At 49.7% G+C, this 21,447-nt stretch overlaps 1 protein-coding gene across 1 annotated transcript in view; it reads right to left on the bottom strand.

Annotated features, from left to right (window-relative positions):
• Positions 1 to 10,342: 10,342 nt before the first annotated feature.
• Positions 10,343 to 21,447, bottom strand: part of LOC127575709 (autophagy-related protein 16-1-like) — a 68,543-nt gene continuing 57,438 nt past the window's right edge. Inside the window, exons 16-18 of the mRNA XM_052025694.1 lie at positions 20,003 to 20,050; positions 14,336 to 14,437; positions 10,343 to 12,229 (exon numbers count right to left, since the gene is read on the bottom strand). Coding sequence (XP_051881654.1) covers positions 12,136 to 12,229; positions 14,336 to 14,437; positions 20,003 to 20,050 — 244 coding nt within the window. The 3' untranslated portion in view covers positions 10,343 to 12,135. The remainder of the gene's footprint in view (positions 12,230 to 14,335; positions 14,438 to 20,002; positions 20,051 to 21,447) is intronic.

The raw sequence follows: 21,447 nt of genomic DNA, 5'->3' as shown, positions 1-21,447 counted from the left end.
CAATGTCACAAATACCTGGCGTTTGAATACAAAGGCTGATGGGGAGAGATTAGCAGCAAAAATAGAGTGCATAGTGATACACACACACATCTGATTGAAGCAAAATGTTAAGAGTTACTCAGACATGCGGGAGAGTCAGACAGTGACACAGGCATGTCGCACGGTGAATCATCCCAGGGAACAAACATCAGGCCAAGTGATAAAATCTCGGTCAGATGGAGTTGGAGAGAAGGGAACCTGTTACAGGGACAGGGAGGGGTGTAGGGGCTGGAGGGGGTTACAGAGACGGGGAGGGATGTAGCGGCCGAGGGGGTTACAGGGACAGGGAGGGGTGTGGGGCCCAGAGGGGGTTTACAGAGACGGGGAGGGGTGTAGGGGCCAGAGGGGGTTTACAGAGACGGGGAGGGGTGTAGGGGCCAGAGGGGGTTACAGGGACGGGGAGGGGTGTAGGGGTCAGAGGGAGTTACAGGGACGGGGAGGGGTGTAGGGGCCAGAGGGGGTTACAGAGACGGGGAGGGGTGTGGGGGCCAGAGGGGGTTACAGAGACGGGGAGGGGCGTGGGGGTCAGAGGGAGTTACAGGGACAGGGAGGGGTGTAGGGGCCGGAGGGGGTTACAGAGACGGGGAGGGGTGTGGGGGCCAGAGGGGGTTACAGAGACGGGGAGGGGTGTGGGGGCCAGAGGGGGTTTACAGAGACGGGGAGGGGTGTGGGGGCCAGAGGGGGTTACAGAGAGGGGGAGGGGTATGGGGGCCAGAGGGGGTTACAGAGACAGGGAGGGGTATAGGGGCCGGAGGGGGTTACAGAGACAGGGAGGGGTGTAGGGGCTGGACGGGGTTACAGAGACGGGGAGGGGTGTAGGGGCCGGACAGGGTTACAGACACAGGGAGGGTGTGGGGACAGTAGGGGTTACAGGTCAGCATGAACAAATTGGGCAGGAGGGCCTGTTTCCGTGCTGCGTTACTCTGTGACTCTGTCACTGACCAAACTTTAGATCATCTCTCCAACATTAAGTGGTCACTGTTTATAAAACCATGGGGACACTTCACTGCGTTCAATGCACAGCACAGGTGGGAGTCACTGTCTCAGTCTCTCACCTGACATTTGCCAACTGTTTCCGAGAAACACACTTCTTTTTGTCATTTCTGTCTGTTTTTGATCTGCCATCTAATTCCCACTCAGTCCATCCTCTCCCCCTCTCCCTGCTTCTATCCATTTCGCCTGCCCATGAACCGGTCTTTATTGCTGATGCCACAGGAGGCTTTGAACTCACGTTGCATGTACTTAACTGTTGCGCTTGAGTCAGTGGTGGGCTTCTGACTGAGCTTTGCTGGAGATTGTTCACCAGAACAAAGAGGGGAGCAAATGGTTAACAACACCAGACACACCTCCTGTTCCACCTCTCACCCTCCAGCCTCTCGTCTCTAAACAACCCCTCCCCTTCCCACCTCCATCCACCCATCATCCTCACTTACCTGGTTCCACCTATCAATATCTGAACCTTGAGGTGTGGGTCTTCAGGCTCCTGTACCTCTTGCCTGATGGCAGCATCGAGAAGGGGAACATGCCCCAGATGGTGGGGGTCTCTGATGACGGACGTCGCCTTCCTGAGACATCACCTCTTGTAGATGTTCCTCAGTGGTCGGGGGAGCTGTACCCATGATGGAACTGGCTGAGTCCATTCATCTCTAGCCTCATGCAATTCTGTGCATTGGAGTTCCCATATCAGGCCGTGATGCAACCAGTCATCTGTCGAAGTTTTTCAGAGTCTTCGACGACCCTCCGAATTTCCTTAAACTTCGAAGAAAGTAGAGACAGTGGCACACCTTCTTCATGGTTTCATCTACATGCTTGGCCCAGGATAGACCCTCTGAGATGTTGACACCCAGGAACTTGAAGCTACTCACCCTTTCCACCGCTGACCCCTCAATGAGAACTGGTGTGTGTTCTCCCGTTCTCCGCAATCAACAGCTCCTTCCCTACTTGAATTGGCCTGAAGAACCCTAACACGACCTTCGACGACAGTTCTTTTTCTCTCTCTCAACTTGCAATACTGTCGTTATGTAGTCGATTATGTCGTTATGTTGGAGTAAGGAGCAGGGATTCAGTTTTCTAGATCACTGGGGCCTCTTTTGGGGCAGATATGACCTGTTCAAAGAGGATGTGTTGCACTTGACTCCCAGGGGAGAGTTTAAACTAGAATTGTTGTGGGGTGGGATCCATACTGGAGAGACTGGGGAAGAGGTGCTTGGCTCTCAAATAGAGGAGGCCAGGAGTAAGTACCATAGGCAGCTGATAGAGAAGGGATGTGTTCAGACAGGCTTGAGATGTGTCTATTTTAATGCAAAGAGTGTTGTGAACAAGGCAGATGAGCTTAGAGCTTGGATCGATACTTGGAGCTATGATGTGGTGGCCATTACGGAGACTTGGATGGCTCCAGGGCTGGAATGGTTGATTCAAGTGCCGGGTTTTAGATGTTTCAGGAAGGACAGGGAGGGAGGCAAGAGAGGTGGGGGAGCGGCACTGTTGATTAGAGATAGTGTCACGGCTGCGGAAAAGGTAGACGTTGTGGAGGGATTGTCTATGGAGTCTCTATGGGTGGAGGTTAGGAACTGGAAGGGGTCGATAACGGTGCTGGGTGTTTTTTATAGGCCGCCCAATAGTGACAGGGTTATTGAGGAGCAGATAGGGAAGCAGATCCTGGAAAGGTGTGAGAATAACAGAGTTGTTGTGATGGGGGATTTTAATTTCCCAAACATCGATTGGCATCTCCAGACAGTGAAGGGTTTAGATGGCGTGGAGTTTGTTAGGTGTGTTCAGGAAGGGTTCTTGACACAGTATGTAGATAGATCTACAAGAGGAGAGGCTGTGCTTGATTTGATATTGGGTAATGAACCTGGTCAGGTGTCAGATCTCTCAGTGGGTGAACATTTTGGTAATAGTGATCATAATTCTATCTCCTTTACGTTAGCACTGGAGAGGGATAGGAACAAACAGGCTAGAAAGGCGTTTACTTGGAGTAAAGGGAATTATGAGGCTCTCAGGCAGGAAATTGGAAGATTAAATTGGGAACTGACGTTCTCTGGGAAAAGTACAGAAGGTATGCAGCAAATATTCAGGGGATATTTGTGTGGAGCTCTGCATAGACATGTTCCGATGAGACAGGGGAGTCATGACAGGATACAGGAACCGTGGTGTACGAAGGCTATAATAAATCTAGTCAAAAGGAAAAGAAAAGCATACAAAAGGTACAGAGAGCCAGGTAATGTTAGAGATCTGGAGGAGTACAAGGCTAAAAGGAAGGAACTTAAGAAAGAGATTAGGAGAGCCAGAAGGGGATATGAGAAGGCCTCGGCGGGCAGGATTAAGGAAAACCCCAAGGCGTTCTACAAGTATGTGAAGAGTAAGAGGATGAGATGTGAAAGGATAGGGCCTATCAAATGCAGCAGTGGGAAAGTGTGTATGGATCTGGAAGAAATAGCACAGGTACTTAATGAATACTTTACATCAGTATTCACCATGGAAAAGATCTGGGGGATTGTAGTGGGGACTTGCAGCGGCCTGAAAAGCTTGAGAATGTAGATATTAGAAAAGAGGTGGTGCTGAAACCTTTGGAAAGCATCAAGATAGATAAATCACCGGGACCGGATGAGATGTACCCCAGGTTTGTGTGGGAGGCGAGGGAGGAGATCGCGGAGCCTCTGACGATGATCTTTGTGTCATCCATGGAGATGGGAGAGGTTCCAGAAGGTTGGAGGGTTGCGGGTGTTGTTCCCTTATTCAAGAAGGGGAGTAGGGATAGCCCAGGAAATTATAGATCGGTGAGTCTTACCTCAGTGGTTGGTAAGCTGATGGAGAAGATCCTGAGAGGCAGGATTTATGAACATTTGGAGAGGTATAATATGATTAGGAATAGTCAGCATGGTTTTGTTAAGGGCAGGTCCTGCCTTACGAGCCTGATTGAATTTTTTGAGGATGCGACTAAGCACATTGATGAAGGGAGAGCAGTAGATGTAGTGTATATGGATTTCAGCAAGGTGTTTGATAAGGTACCCCATGCGAGGCTTACGGAGAAGGTGAGGAGACATGGGATCCAAGGGGACATTGCAGTGTGGATCCAGAACTGGCTGGCCCACAGAAGGCAAAGAGTGGTTGTTGAAGGGTCGTATTCTGAGTGGAGGTCGGTGACCAGTGGTGTACGTCAGGGATCTGTACCGGGACCCTTACTCTTTGTGATTCTTATAAATGACCTGGATGAGGAAGTGGAGGGGTGGGTTAGTAAGTTTGCGGATGACATGAAGGTTGGTGGTGTTGTGGATAGTTTGGAGGGCTGTCAGAGGTTACAGAGGGACATAGATAGGATGCAGAATTGGGCTGAGAAGTGGCAGATGCAGTTCAACCCAGATAAGTGTGAAGTGGTTCATTTTGGTAGGTCAAATATGTTGGCGGAATATAGTATTAATGGTAGGACTCTTGGCAGTGTGGAGGATCAGAGGGATCTTGGGGTCCGAGTCCATAGGACGCTCAAAGCGGCTGCGCAGGTTGACTCTGTGGTTAAGAAGGCATATGGTGTATTGTCCTTCATCAATCGAGGAATTGAATTTAAGAGCCGAGAGGTATTGTTGCAGCTATATAGGTCCCTGGTCAGACCCCACTTGGAGTATTGTGCTCAGTTCTGGTCGCCTCACTACAAGAAAGATGTGGAAGCCATAGAGAGGGTACAGAGGAGATCTACAAGGATGCTGCCTGGAATGCGGAGCGTGCCTTATGAAAGAAAGTTGAGGGAACTCGGCCTTTTCTTCTTGGAGAGACAGAGGATGAGGGGGGACCTGATAGAGGTGTATAAGATGATGAGAGGTATTGATAGGGTAGATAGAGGCTTTTCCCCAGGGCTAAATTGATGGCCACAAGAGGACATAGGTTTAAGGTGCTGGGGAGTAGGTACAGAGGAGATGTCAGGGGTAAGTTTTTTACTCAGGGAGTGGTGAGTGCGTGGAATGGGCTGCCGGCAACGGTGGTGGAGGCGGATACAATAGACAATAGACAATAGGCAATAGGAGCAGAAGTAGACCATTCGGCCCTTCAAGTCTGCACCGCCATTTTGAGATCATGGCTGATCCTCAACAATCAATATCCTGTTCCTGCCTTGTCCCCATATCCCTTGATTCCCCTATCTATAAGAAGCCTATCTAGCTCCTTCTTGAAAGTGCCCAGAGAATTGGCCTCCACTGCCCTCTGAGGCAGTGCATTCCACAAACTCACAACCCTCTGGGAGAAGAAGTTTTTCCTCACCTCTGTCCTAAATGGCCTAGCCCTTATTCTTAAATCATGCCCCCTGGTCCTGGACTTCCCCAACATCTGGAACATATTTCCTGTCTCTATCTTGTCCAATCCCTTAATAATCCTGTATGTTTCAATCAGATCCCCTCTCAATCTTCTCAATTCCAGCGTGTACAATCCCAGTCTCTCCAACCTCTCAGCATAAGACAGTCCCGACATCCCCGGAATTAACCTCGTAAACCTACGCTGCACGCCCTCTATAACCAGGATATCCTTCCTTAACCCTGGAGACCAAAACTGGACACAATGCTCCAGGAGTGGTCTCACCAGGGCCCTGTACAAATGCAAAAGAATCTCTTTGCTTTTGTACTCAATTCCCCTTGTAATACAGGCCGACATTCCATTAGCCTTCATCACTGCCTGCTGCACTTGCTCATTCACTTTCAGTGACTGATGAACAAGGAGTCCTAGATCCCTTTGTATTTCCCCCTTACCTAACCCCACACCATTCAGATAATAATCCGCCTTCCTGTTCCTGCTCCCAAAGTGGAGAACCTCACACTTATCCACATTAAACTTCATCTGCCAAGTATCTGCCCACTTACCCAACCTATCCAAATCACCTTGAATTCTCCTAACTTCCTCTACACATGTCGCACTGCCACCCAACTTTGTATCATCAGCAAACTTGCTAATGTTATTCACAATGCCTTCATCTAAATCATCAACATAAATCGTAAACAGCTGTGGTCCCAGCACCGAGCCCTGTGGCACCCCACTAGTCACGGCCTGCCATTCTGAGAAACATCCATTCACCCCTACCCTTTGTTTCCTATCCGCCAACCAGTTTTCTATCCATGTTAATACCCACCCCCCAATTCCATGAGCCCTAATTTTACCCACCAATCTCCTGTGCGGCACTTTATCAAATGCCTTCTGAAAGTCGAGGTATACAACATCCACTGAATCTCCCTCGTCTATTTTCCTGGTTACATCCTCAAAAAGCTCCAGTAGATTAGTCAAGCATGATTTGCCCTTGGCAAATCCATGTTAACTCGACCCAATCCTATCACTGCCATCCAAATATGCCGCTATTTCATCCTTGATAATGGACTCTAGCATCTTCCCCACCACAGATGTTAGGCGAACTGGATGATAGTTCCTCGTTTTCTCCCTCCCTCCTTTCTTAAAAAGTGGGATAACATTAGCCATTCTCCAATCCTCAGGAACTGACCCCGAATCTAAGGAACATTGGAAAATGATCACCAATGCGTCCACAATTTCTAGAACCACCTCCTTTAGTACCCTGGGATGCAGACCATCTGGACCTGGGGATTTGTCAGTCTTCAGACCCATTAGTCTACCCATCACCATTTCTTTCCTAATGTCAATCCACTTCAGTTCCTCTTTCACCCTCTGCCTTTTGTCCATCCTTACCTCTGGGAGATTTCTTACGTCTTGCCCCGTGAAGACAGATCCAAAGTACTTCTTAAATTCGACTGCCATCTCCCTGTTTCCCGTAATAATTTCACCCGATTTGGTCTTCAAGGGCCCAACGTTGTTCCTAACTAACTTCTTTCCCTTCACATACCTAAAAAAGCTTTTGCTATCCTCCTTAATATTCCTGGCTATCTTGCCTTCGTACCTCATTTTTTCTTCCCAAATTACCTTTTTAGTTAAATTCTGCTGCACCTTAAAAATACGATAGGGTCTTTTAAGAGACTGTTAGATCAGTACATGGAGCTGAGTAAAATAGAGGGCTATGGGTAAGCATAGTAATTTCTAGGGTAGGGACATGTTTGGCAAAGCTTTGTGGGCCAAAGGGCCTGAATTGTGCTGTAGGTTTTCTATGTTCTATGTTTATTTTGTTGTGTAAGTTATGTATAATCTATAGTAATTTAAGTTTATTGGAATTGGAACTGGCTTATTATTGTCACGTATGCCGAGGTACAGTGAAAAGCTTGTCTTGCACACCATTCGTACAGATCAATTCATCAGTGCACAGAGGTAGTACAAGGGAAAACAATAACAGAATGCAGAATAAAGTGTCACAGTTACAGAGAAAGTGCAGTGCAGGCAGACAATAAGGTGCAAGGCCATAACAGAATGCAGACTGCGTTAACATGTTTGACATGTTTGTCATGTACTGTTGCTGCAAAAAGCTAATTTTCTTGACACTTATACCCTGGGTATGTATACCTGTGATGATAAAGATGAACTTGGAACTTGAACTTGGCTCTCATCCCTCTCTCTCTTCTACACTCTCATTCCTGATGAAAGGTCTTGACAATAAACATCGACCATCCCATTGCCTCCACAGATGCTGCTCGACCGCTGAGTTCCTCCAGCAGTTTGTTCTCCAGTGATTCTGGAGTCAGCGAGGGATGGGCGCGTCGAGCTCACTCCCACAGGGAGCGGTGGGGATGGACGGTGTTGAGGCATTTAAGGGAAGGCTGGACAGGCGTCTGAGGGGGGAAGGGAATAGAGGGTCACACTGAAAGATTGAGGTGAAACCGGGGAGGAGGCTCAGGTGGAGCTTCAAACCAGCATGGATGTGTTGGACCAAATGGCTTTTTTTTCGGCCATACATCCTACGTAAGTTGTGGGGATATTTAGAGAGGTTGGGGGAGGTGGGGCAGGATCAGCAGGTTATTTTTTGGAGTATTTGCATACAATGAGGCCAATCAACCCTACATTCTCTCCACACTCCCATCAACTCCCCCCAGATTCTACCCCTCACCCACACACTGGGGGCAATTTACAGTGGCCAATTAACCCACCGACCCACATTCTGAGGCTGTGCCCTCGGATCCTAGACCTGGGAGAGTCCAGGAACCAAGGGCACAGCCTCAGAATAAAGGGACGTCCCTTTAAAGCTGAGATGAGGAGGAATTTCTGGTGAATCTGTGGAATTCGTTGCCACCGTGGAAGCCAAGTCATTGGGTGTGTTTAAGGCAGAGATTGATGGGTTCTTGATCGGTGAGGGGGTTAAGGGTTACAGGGAGAAGGTGGGAGAATGGGGTTGAAATTAAAAATCAGCCGTGATTGAATGGTGCAGCAGACTCGATGGGCTGAATGGCCTAATTCTGCTCCTATATCTTATGGTCTTATGCCTTTGGGATGTGGGAGGAAACTGGAGCATCCGGGGGGAAACCCACGTGGTCACAGGGAGAACGTGCAAACTCCACACAGACAGCACCGGAGGTTGGGATTGAACCTGGGTCTCGGGATCTGAGAGGCAGCGGCACTACCCGCTGCTCCACTTGCCGCCCAGCTTTAAGGGATTCGAGATGCCATTTGCACTGGGGTCACTATGTTCTGGAGGCCTCAGGGGAACTGTCGACTACAAGAGCAGGTCAGAGGCTGGGGTTCCTGCGGTGAATGACTCACCTCCTGACACCCCAAGGTCTCTCCACTGTCTACAAGGCACAAGTCGGGAGTGTGACGGACCCTCCCCACCTGCCTGGGTGAGTGTGGCTCCAATAACCCTCAAGAAGCTTAATACCATCCAGGACAAAGCAGCCCGCTCGATCCACACCCCACCCACCCCCCTAAACACCCCCTCCCTCCACCACCGGCGCACAGGGGCTGCAGTGTGCACCGTCTACACAACACACTGCAGTTACTCACCCAGGCTACTCCGACAGCACCTCCCAAACCCACCTCCTCTCCCACCCAGAAGGACAAGGGCAGTGGGTACAGGGGAACACCACCACCTGCAGGTTCCCCTCCCAGTCACACACCGTCCCGACTTGGAAATATCTCGCCGTTCCTTCACCGTCACTGGGTCTAAATCCTGGAACTCCCTCCCCAACAGCACTGTGGGAGCCCCTTCACCAGAAGGACTGCAGCGGGTCAAGAAGGTAACTCACCCCCACCTTCTCAGGGGCAATTAGCAACGGGCAATAAATATCGAGATACCAAAGCACTAAGAAATAACTATTGAGGTGATAGAAGGGACCATTTTCAGGAGAGACAGACCATTAGTGTTTGTCAACCACACAATGGCCCACCGTTCTTTTCCTTACTTCCAACCAACCACCTTCTGAGTAACTAACATATTTATGTCACCGTGTTCCAGTGTGCTCCTCTTCCACACACCAACTCATCTTCAAACTGATCACAGGAGGCTAAAGAAATTCGGTTTGTCCCCTTTGACTGTAACCAACTTTTACCGATGCACCACAGAAAGCATCCTATCCGGATGTATCACGGCTTGGTACGGCAACTGCTCTGCCCAGGACAGCAAGAAACCGCAGAGAGTTATGGACGCAGCCCAGTGCATCACGGACACCAGCCTCCCCTCCTTGGACTCTGTCTTTACCTTTCGTTGTCTTGGTGAAGCAGCCAGCATAATCAAAGACCCCACCCACCCGGGACATTCTCTCTTCTCTCCTCTTCCATCGGGTACAAGATACAGGAGCCTGAGGGCACGTACCACCAGGCTTAAGGACAGCTCCTATCCCACGGTGATAAGACTATTGAACAGTTCCCTTATACAATGAGATGGACTCTGACCCCATGATTTATGTTGTTGTGACCTTGCACCTTATTGCACTGCACTTTCTCTGTTGCTGTGACACTTTACTCTGTACTGTTATTGTTTTTACCCGTACTACCTCAATACACTCTGTACTAACTCAATGTAACTGCACTGTGTAATGAATTGACCTGTACGATCGGTATGCAAGGCAAGTTTTTCACTGGACCTCGGTACAAGTGATGATAATAAACCAATACCAATCCCAATACCAAGGTCAAACAGTGCTCAGCAAGGAATAAGGAAGGAACTGACTGAAGCAAGAAGTCACTCCGGAAGAGAGGGCGAGCGACAATCTCAATTTTGGATGAAATCAGTGTGAAGTGAAGAATAGAGTGAACATAGACTTAGGTGGGGACATCAGTCACAGAATAGTTCAATTCAATTAATTTATTTAACAAAAATACAAAACAAAATAATGAAATTTAATGGAAACAACAACAAGAAATTTTCTCGATGAATTTAGTGCCTTTTAGCCTGACACATGTAATCATTGTTTCAGTGTACCAGGTATCAGAGTGAACGTGCACTTGTAGACTTCTCTCTCCCCTGACTCCTGCCTTACTCTTCTCATAGTCAGGGTGAGATGGAAAAAGCTCCCCAGATCCCCTCTAACCCCCTTACTCCTCAGAAATTTATTCCCTTTGAATTTACATGTCTCTGTCATGGTAAAAAGATTCTGACTTTCCACCCTACCTACCCTCCTCAAAAATTTGTATACCTCCATCAGATCCGCCTCTCAGCCTTCTCCGCTCCAAGGAAAACAAGCCCAGTGTCTCCAGTCTCTCCTCGTACACAGTCCATCCCAGGCAGCATTATGGTGAATCTCCTCTGTACCCTCTCCAGTTCCTCCTCAAGGTCTCGTTCAGATGTATTGCCTGAACATATTTCCCTGCATTTGGCCCATAATCCCTCCAAACCTTTCCTATCCATGGACCTGTCCAAGTGTCTTTTAAGTGTCGTAACTGTACCCACCTTGACCACTTCCTCTGGCAGTTCGTTCCATATACCCACCACCCTCTGCATGAAAAAGTTGCCCCTCAAGTTCCAATTAAATCTTTCCCTTCAAACCTATTGCCCTCTAGTTTTAGACTCCCCTACCCTGGGAAAAAGACCGTGACCACTCACCCTATCTATTACCCCTCATCCTTTTATAAACCTCTACCAGCCTCCTTCGCTCCAGGGAAACCAGCCCCACCCTATCCAGTCTCTCCTTATAACTTAAGCCTCCAGTCCCAGCAACATCTTTGTGAATCTCTTCTGCACCCTTCCTAGCTTACGGACATCCTTCCTGTGTGGTGAACAGAACTGCCCTGACTTGACCACAGTTTGGCACAGTGTTGGGGCAAGACAACATCTCACCCCTTTTTAAAATGAAATTGACCCTATACCGGCAATTGATGATGTTAAAGTGCATATAATGTGCAGTACTTTGCAGAAGTCAGATCCAACCTTCTTGGGCAGTCTCTCAGGATCAAGGATGACTTGTTTCCACTCCAGTCTTGTCAGTTCCAAGATGGATAATCAGCCCACTGTGAGGCTCTCAAACTCTTCCATGGGATGTTTTGGCTGTGTCGTTTGTAAGTTGCTCTGTTCCATCTACATGCTCCCCACACAGAGAGTTGAGGTTCTCAATCCTGTCCCAAATCCTCCTCTTCCACTTTGGTATTCCAGGATTCAGTGGGGACGTTGTATTTCTTCAAGTAAGCTTTAAGCATGTCCTTGAATCTTTTTCTCTGCCTGCCTTGTCATCCCTCCCGGTGATGGAGCTTGGAATAGCGTCCAATCGCATTTCCGCTGACTCTCAGTCCCGACGGCCAATCGATTGCTTCAATCCTTCCTCCAAGTCCAGCTGAGGACCTATTGACTTGTCGCCAACAGTCCTCTCCCCGCCTGCAGATGTTTCCTGACCAGCTGAGTGTTTCCTGCATCTCTGTTCTCGGAACAGATCCAGCTGTTGCGCCAATTCCTCTATGTTCTGCACACCTTCCTGTGACCTGCTGCCTGTTCACACTCAACACTCCAAACTTACTCCCTCCCACTCACTTCCCTTCCAAATTACTGCCAAGCCGATGGAAGTTTGGGTTTGGTTTATCCCTTATGTCCTTGGCTCCGATCCACCAGTAACAAAGTCGCCCATTGCACTGTCTCCTCACGTGGCCAAGTCTCTGCTCCTGCACCTCCCAGGGGTGGGACACTGACTGTAACGTGTAATGTTCCATTGCCCAGTTAAAATGCTACAAGGAGGGACACAGAGCAGACTCTTGCCCAGAGGTAATGAACTGATGATGTTAGTCAGACATCATCCTGCAGATGTGTCAGTAGTCAGTCCAGAGGTTGGCCACCCTTCCTCTGTCCACACTGACCAGGTATTCTCCAGACTGGGACCAGGAAACGGCGTTAATGGAGGATCTGGGGGAGCGGGAGAAAGAGAGAACGCATTAGTTTCTGAGGGGGGAGAGGAAGACTTCGAGGGTGCGAGGGTACCAAGGATCAGTGAATCCAATCACAGACCCCTCCCCTTTCCAGCCACCCCCACCACCAGGTCGCAAAGACCCAGGTTCGATCCTGACCTCTGGCACTCTCTGTGTATGGAGTTTGCATGTTCTCCCTGTGACCGCGTGGGTTTCCCCCGGGGTGCTCCAGTTTCCTCCCACATCCCAAAGGAAGTCACGATGAACCTTTATTAAACCCTGGTTGGGCCACAGCTGGAGGACCGTGTCCACTTGTAGGCCACAGCTGGAGGACCGTACCCAGTTGCGGGGCACAGCTGGAGGACCGTGCCCAGTTGCGGGGCACAGCTGGAGGACCGTGCCCAGTAGCGGGGCACAGCTGGAGGACCGTGCCCAGTAGCGGGGCACAGCTGGAGGACCGTGTCCAGATGCGGGGCACAGCTGGAGGACCACGTCCAGTTATGTGCCACAGCTGGAGGACTGTGTCAAGTTGCAGGCCACAGCTGGACCGTGTCCAATTGTGGGCCACAGCTGGAGGACCATATCCAGTTGTGGGCCACACCTTGGGGAAGACGTGACACTTTGGAGAGGGTGTAGAAGAGCTTTCCCAAAACGATTCCGGGGGTGAGGGACATGTTTTCTGTGGACAGACTGGAGAAGCTGGGATTGTTGTGGGGAGGGGGGGCGGTCTGACAGAGGGATTTGAAATCAGGAAGGGTACAGATGGAGACACAAGAGATTCTGCAGATGCTGGCATCTGGAGCAACACACACACGACGCTGGAGGAACTCAGCAGGTCAGGCAGCATCCGTGGAGGTAAATAAACAGTCGATGTTTCAGGCCGAGACCCTTCATCAGGACTGGAAAGGAAGAGGGCAGAAGCCAGAATAAGAAGGTGGGGGGAGGGGAAGGAGCACAGGCTGGCAGGGGACAGGTGAGTTCAGGTGATGGGTGGGTCCAGGTGAGAGGGGGAAGGTAGGTGGGTGGGGGGGGGGGGTGGGAGAAGATGTAATAAGCTGAGAGGTGATAGGTAAAAGAGGCAAAGGGCTGAAGAAGGAGGAATCCGGTAGGAGAGGGCAGTGGACCATGGAATAATGGATGGGGGAGGGGAGGAGAGGAGATGGGCAGGTCATCAAGGTGGGGGAAGGGAGCCCATAAGGGAAGACAGAGGGGGGAGAAAAAGAAGGGGAGGGGTTACCAGAAATTAGAGAAATCGATGTTGAGGCCATCAGGTTGGAGACTCCCAAGGCAGAATATGAGGTGTTGTTCTTCCAACCTGCGTCTGGCCTCAACGTGGCAGTAGAGGAGGCCGTGGATAGACGTGTCATTGTGGGAGTGGGATGTGGAATTGAAGTGGGTGGCCACCGGGAGGTCCCGGCTGTTGCAGCGGATGGAGCGAAGGCGCTCGACGAAGCGGTCGCCCAAACTGCGTCAGGTCTCACCGATGTACAGGAGGCCGCACCGGGAGCACTGGATGCAATAAATGACACCCTCAATAAATGACTCACAGGTGAAGTGCTGCCTCACCTGGAAGGATTGTCTGGGACCCTGAATGGTGATGAGGGAGGAGGTGTAGGGACAGGTGTAGCACTTGGTGCGGTTGCAGGGATAAGTGCCGGGGGCGGCTATCAGTGGGGAGGGACGAGTGGACAAGGGAATCGCGCAGAGCACGGTCCCTGCAGAAAGCAGAGAGAGGGGGTGAGGGGGAGATGTGCCCGGTGGTAGGATCTCTTTGGTGGTGGCAGAGAGACTGTCCCCATTGGGCGATGAGTCAAGGATTAGGAGACAGCAAAAGAACCATCAGGAGGGAAAGGTTTATCCCCGATGAGGGTTTGGGATGTGGAATCCACAGCTGGGGAGAGGAGTGGGGGCAGATTCAATGGTAGTGTTCCAAAGGGAGCTTGATCAGTATCTGAAAGGAAAGAGTTTGTGGGACTGTGGGGAGAAGGTGGGGAAGTGGGACAGGCTGGATTGTCCTCATGTGGAGTTGGTACAGTCTCAATGGGATGAATAGCTTCATTACTACCAATCTGTGACTGTGTCCCACCACGCCCCCTGCACCGACCTGTGCTCTCCGGAGAGTGAAGCCTTCACGTCCCCCGTGAGGACATCCCAGACGTGGAGCGTCCCATCCGAGGATCCAGCCACGGCGTAGTTCCCGTCAGGGCTGAGGAAGCAGAATGGGGACAGGAATGTCGGCGGATCCTGGTCGGGCAACCCCCAAGGCACTGCAGTTCAGTTCCCTGGACCAGCATCCGACGGCTGGATAAATCCCAACAAAAACACAGGGAATTGGGGAGCAGGAGAAGGCCGCTCGGCCCCTCAAAACTGCCCCACTCTTCAATACGATCATGGCTGATCTGCTCCAGGGGTCGACTCATCACTGGAGAACCAGGAGACTGCAAGAAGGTGGAATCTGGAGCAATAGAAAACCTGCTGGAGGAACTCAGCGGGCCGAGCATCTACAGGGCTTCGACCCAAAATGTCAGCAATTCCCTTCCCCCCCCACGGATGCTGCTTGACCCGCTGAGTTCCTCCAGCAGATTGTGTGTTGCTCAACTCATGACTTCCTTCCATCCAGTCCATCTTCAGGGTGCATTGCAGGAAGGTGAAAAGTACTGTCATGGAAGCCTACCACCCTGGCCATTCCCTCTTCTACCTTCTGAGAGCTTGAAAGCCTGGACATCCAGACTCAAGAACAGCTTTTTCCCCACTGCTGTCAGACTCCTGAACTAATCACCTCTCTCACATCCCTTTCCCGGTGATGCTGCCACGACCTTGGACTCTCAAGTCTACTCTTAATCTGTTATTGTCACTCTTGCATTTCTTTCTGCACTGCCTCAGTTTGCACGACAATGCTTTGCACGACAATGCTTTGCACCATTCTGTTGTCTTGCACTCATCACTGTATTTATTGTATTTTATTATTACTGTGTACTCTGTTTACTCTGTGGGCTTTATGCGAGCAAGGAATTTCATGCAGATGACAATAAACTAAACCGATCTGATCTTCTGTGCCAGTTCCCCATTGCCCTCAATCCCAAGTCTTCTAAACATTTATCAACCTCCAATTTCAATACTTTGAATGATCCAGCCTCCACACGTCTCTGCAGCAGAGAATTCCAGAGAGTGCCCATGCTCCGTGAAAAGACATCTCTGCGCACCCAGTTCTTCAAGAGGCGGTGCCTCAAGAAGGCGGCTTCCATCACTAAGGACCCTCACCACCCAGGACATGCCCTCTTCTCATTACTACCATCAGGGAGGAGGTACAGGAACCTGAAGACCCACACTCAACGATTCAGGAACAGCTTCTTCCCCTCCGCCATCTGATTTCTGAACGGTCCATGAACCCATGAACACTACCTCGTTATTCCTCTTTTGCACTATTTCCTTATTTTTGTAATTTATAGATTTTTATGTCTTGCACTGTACTGCTGCTGCAAAACAACACATTTCACGTCATGTGTCAGTGATAATAAACCTGATTCTGATTCAGTTTTAAGTTACTGACCTCTAATTTTGAAACTGTGTCCTTTTAGGTTATCAAGAAGGCAAATGGAACGTTGGCCTTCATTGCTGGAGGGATTGAATTTAAGAGCAGGGAGGTTATGCTGCAACTGTACAGGGTACTGGTGAGGCCGCACCTGGAGTACTGCGTGCAATTCTGGTCTCCTTACTTGAGGAAAGATATACTGGCTTTGGAGGCGGTGCAGAGGAGGTTCACCAGGTTGATTCCGGAGGTGAGGGGGTTAGCCTATGAGGAGAAATTGAGTCACTTGGGACTATACTCGATGGAATTCAGAAGAATGAGGGGGGATCTTATAGAAACATATAAAATTCTGAAAGGGATAGAGAAGATAGAGGTAGGAAGGTTGTTTCCACTGGTAGGTGATGTTGAACTAGGGGACATAGCCTCAAGATTTGGGGGAATAGACTTAGGATGGAGATGAGGAGAAACTACTTTTCCCAGAGAGTAGTGAGTCTGTGGAATTCTCTGCCCAGGGAAGCAGTGGAGGCTACCTCATTAAATACATATAAGACACAGTCAGATAGATTTTTGCATAGTAGGGGAATTAAGGGTTCTGGGGAAAAGGCAGGGAGGTGGATCTGAGTCCTCGGCCAGATCAGCCTGTTGTGATTAATAATGAACCAGATTAAAAGTGGAGACACAGGAGTCGGCAGATGCTGGAATCTGGAGCAACACACAATCTGCTGGAGGAACTCAGCGGGTCGGGCAGCGTCTGTGGAGGGAAATGGACAGTTGAAGTTTCGCGTCAAGCCCCTTCATCTGGACTGAAAGGGTAGAGGGGAGATAGCCGGTATAAAGAGGTGAGGGGAAGGGGCAGAGCAAGATCTGGCAGGTGATGGGTGGATCCAGGTGAGGAGGGGTGACGGGCAGATGGAGGAGGGGGGAGTGGAGATAGTGACAGAGGCCGGGAGGTGAGGGGTGGAGGTGACGGAGGGCTGCAGATGGTGGGATCTGATAGGAGAGGAAGGTGGATCATGGAACCAAATAAGGGAGGTGGGGAGGGCAGATGGGAACAGTGGGGGGGAGGGGACCCAGTGGGAGGGGTGTGTGGGTGACGGGCAGATGGTGTGGGTGGGGGAGGGGAAAAATCAGGGTGATGGGGGCTGGGGTGGGTGTGGGAGGAACTGGGTCGATCAGGAGGAGCGAGAAAAGGGACAGAGGGGGAGCAGGTTACCAGAAGTTGGAGAATTCAATGTCCATGCCGTCGGGTTGGAGACAGCCCAGGGGGAACATGAGGGGCTGTTCGTCTAGTTTGTCCTTAGCCTCACCCTGGCAGCGGTGGAGGCTGAGGACCGACAGGTCGGTGTGGGAACGGGGAGGAGAATTAAAATGGCTGCAACCGGGAGCTCCAGATGTCCATGCAGATGACTGAGTGTGATGGTGGAGAATTGGCATGTGACAAGGCCAAACCCTTTGGCCCATCTTGTCCATGCCCACACTCAACGATTCAGGAACAGCTTCTTCCCCTCTGCCATCAGATTTCTGAACGGTCCGTGAACCCATGAACACTACCTCATTATTCCTTTTTTTTGCACTATTTATTTATCTCTGTAATTTATAGATTTTTAATGTCTTCACACTGTACTGCTGCCACAAAATTTCACGTCCTACAAGTCAGTGATAATAAACCTGATTCTGATTCTGACCATCGACACCAATCTAACTGCCGTAACCCATCTACACCGTTCCCATTCCCATTCACCAGCACTTGGTCCACAGCATCTCTGCCTTGGTGATTCAACTTCCAGACTAGATATTTCTTAAATGCTGTGAGAGTCTCTGCCTCCACCACCCCCTCAGAGAGTGCGTTCCAGATTCCAACCACTTTCTGGGTGATATTTGTCCTCTGGTCCCTGTTAGACCATTTTCGCCTTACTCTAAACCTCTGTTGTCAAGGTTAGAGATGTCTGTCATGGGGAAACACTTCCTACTATCTTCTCTATACATGCCTCTCATAATATCGTTATGCCTCTGTCAAGTCCCTTCTCAGCCTCCGATGGAAACAAACCTTTCATCTCAGGCAACATCCTGGCAAATCTCCTCTGCACCCTCTCCCCTGCAGTCACCTCCTTCCTACAGAGCGGTGACTAGAACTACACACAGTACTCCAGCTGTGGTCTGACCAGTGCTTTATAAAGTTGTAACATTATCTCAGTGCTCTGATATTCCATATCCCAGCTAATGAAGGCAAGTATAACGTATGCCTTCTTCACCCTATCCACCAGTGCTGCCACCTTCAGGGATCCTTGGACTTCTACACCAAGCTCCCTCTATTCCCAAGGCCCTACCATTCATGGTGTGTGTTCTGTCCCTTATTAGCCCTCCCAAAGCACTTCACCTTCCACATATCAGGACCAACATCCATCTGCCACCATTCTGCCCATTTTACCAACTGATCAGTACCCCTGTAGCCCACAACTATCTTCCTCACTATTAACGACACCACTAACTCTCTGGCTTGGAAGCATCTTGATTGGGAAGCATCCTTCTCTGGAACGTCATTCCTTGGCATCATCAAGCCACGGAACTGTGGAAAATCTCACTGCAGGATAGAATCACCCACTCACCCCATACCTTAACTTCCCAAAAAGATGGATGGATGATTCTCAAGGAGAAAGACAGGGTTGCATCAGGGAATTCCACATCCAATGAACTTGTTGCTAGTTATATAATGGGAAATATATCAGCAGAATTGTGCACAGTCAGATCCGAGAATCAACAAAATGGCAGCAAAATGGGCAGGCACGGTAGTGTAGCAGTTAGCGTAAAGCTTTACAGCGCCAGCGACCCGGGTTCAATTCCGGCCACTTCTGTAAGGAGTTTGTACGTTCTCCCTGTGTCTGCCTGGGTTTCCTCCCAGTGCTCTGGTTTCCTCCCACATTCCAAAGATGTACAGGTTAGGAAGTTATGGGCATGCTATGTTGGCGCTGGAAGCGTGGCGACACTTGCCAGCTACCCCCAGAAAATTCCACGCAAAGATGCATTTCACTGTGTGTTTCGATGTACATGTGACTAATAAAGATATCTTATCTTATAAGTATTTCCCTAAAGGATAAATACCAAAAGACAAGGGACTCCCCTCCAATGCTGAGGGCAAGTATTTCAGGGACAACCATCAGCAGCAATGCAGATAAACAGCTCATCATCAGTTATTGCTTGTGAGATCTTGCTGTGCAACTGCTCTGCCCAAGACCGCAAGAAACTGCAGAGAGCTGTGGACACAGCCCAGCACATCACACAAACCAGCCTTCCTTTCATGGACTCTGTCTACGCTTCTCACTGCCAACATAACCAAAGGCCCCCCCCACCCCAGACGTTCTCTCTTCTCCCCTCTCCCATCGGGCAGAAGATACAAAAGCCTGAAAGCACGTACCACCAGGCTCAAGGACAGCTTCTATCCCGCTGTTATAAGACTATTGAACGGTCCCCTAGTACGATAAGATGGACTCTTGATCTCCCTCTCTACCTCATCATGGCCCTTGCACCTTATTGTCTACCTGCACTGCACTTTCTCTATAACTGTAACACTTTATTCTGCATTCTGTTTTCCTTTTTACTATCTTGATGTACTTATGTGTGGGATGATCTGTCCGGATGGCACGCAAACAAAAGCTTTTCACTTTATTTCCGTACATGTGACGATATAAACCAATTATTATTGCAATAGTTGACTGGCAGAGGTGGTGGGGGCTGATACATTAGGTTCATTTAAGAGACTCTTAGATAGCCACATGAATGATAGAGAAATGGGGGGGGGCTATGTGGGAGGGAAGGGTTAGATAGATCTTCGAGCAGGATAAAATGTCAGCACAACACTGTGGGCCGAAGGGCCTGTACTGTGTTGTAATGTTCTATGTTCTATAATAAACCAATGCAGAAGTTAGTTGCCATACATCCAACACTACAGAGGAGTCACTTGGAAGACTTCTTAATTGGTTGGAAAATGGTTTGCAATGTCTCAAAGGGGTAGCTCCACGGATCCAAAACCTTTATTTCCAAACTTTCTTTAGTCTCCCTCATAATTTAACATTTGGGAACATCCCAGTCCTACTTCTCTGCCCCTTTGGAACAGCAAGAATTCTGTGCTTCAGGTTGGAACATCTCTGGTTGGGATCCAACTGAAGTTTAGTGTGGTTGTTCTAAAATTCAGCCACACTCAACCCTCCCAGTGCTGTTAGTGGTATGCCATCAAGATTCACTCACCTGAAGATCGCTTTGGTCCAATCAGCTCCACACTTGAACCCTTCTGACCTGGAAAGAAAGATTGAGACACAAGGTTGAGACACATGTATCTTCAAGTTCCTGGGCGTCAACATCTCGGAGGAGCTATCCTGGGCCCAACACATTGATGCAATAATGAAGAAGGCATGCTACTTGATGCAATAACGAAGAAGGCTACTTCAGGAGGAGTTTGAGGAGATTCAGTACGTCACCAAAGACTCTTGCAAATTTCTACAGATGTACAGTGGAGAGCATTCTGACTGGTTGCATCACTGCCTGATATGGAGGCTCCAATACACAGGATCACAAGAGGCTGCAGAGGGTTGTAGACTCAGCCAGCTCCATCACGGGCACAACCCTCCCCACCATCGAGGACATCTTCAAGAGGCGGTGCCTCAAGAAGGCGGCATCCATCACTGAGGACCCTCACCATCCAGGACATGCCCTCTTCTCGTTACTACCATCGGGGAGGAGGTACAGGAGCCTAAAGACCCGCACTCAATGATTCAGGAACAGCTTCTTCCCCTCCGCCATCAGATTTCTGAACGGTCCATGAACCCATGGACACCACCTCGTTACTCCTTTTTTTGCACTGTTTATTTATTTTGGTAATTTATAGTAACTTTATGTCTTGCAACAAATTTCAACAGATTTCACGTCACGCAAGTCAGTGATAATACATCTGATTCTGAAGAGACTGCAGATGCTGGTATCCCAATCAAGAAATGAGCTGCTGGATGAACTCAGCGGGTCAGGCAGCCTCTGTGGAGGGGAACGGACACTTGATGTTTCGGGTTGAGACCCTTCATCTAGGCCTTGAAAAACTTGAGGGTGGGGTGTAAGTTGCTAGCGAAGTTAATGAAATTGATGAGTTCTGCACGGGTGCAGGAAGCAGCACCAATGCAGTCGTCAACACAGTAGAGAAAGATTTGGGGATTGGTGCCAGGGTAGGTTTGGAAGATAAACTGCTCCACACAGCCAACGAAAAGACAGGCATCGCTAGTGCCCGTGGCAACACCTTCGATTTGGAATCAAAAGTGAAGTTTTTCAGGGTAAGCACAAGTTCCACTAGACGGAGGGAAGTGTTAGTAGAGGTGAAATGGTTGGATCTATGTTCTAGAAAGAAATGGAGAGCCGCAGAAACTTCCCGATGGGGAGTGGACGTGTACAGGGACTGGATGCCCATGGTGAAGGTGACGTGGTGGGGGCCAGGGAATTGGAAGTTCTTAAAATGGTGGAGAGCGCGCGAGGTGTCCTGGACGTAGGTGAGAGGGGACTGGACAAGAGGGGAACAGGGTAGGGTCGGGGTATGAGGAGATCAGTGGGGCAGGAGCAGGCAGGAACTATCGGCCTACCGGGGCAGTCCTGTTTGTGGATCTTGGGTAGGAGATAGAAACGGGCAGTGGGGGGGTTGGGGAATGAACAGG

Source organism: Pristis pectinata, chromosome 11, assembly GCF_009764475.1.
Source record: "Pristis pectinata isolate sPriPec2 chromosome 11, sPriPec2.1.pri, whole genome shotgun sequence".
Lineage (NCBI taxonomy): Eukaryota > Metazoa > Chordata > Chondrichthyes > Rhinopristiformes > Pristidae > Pristis > Pristis pectinata.
This window is presented reverse-complemented; position numbering and strand designations above follow the sequence as displayed.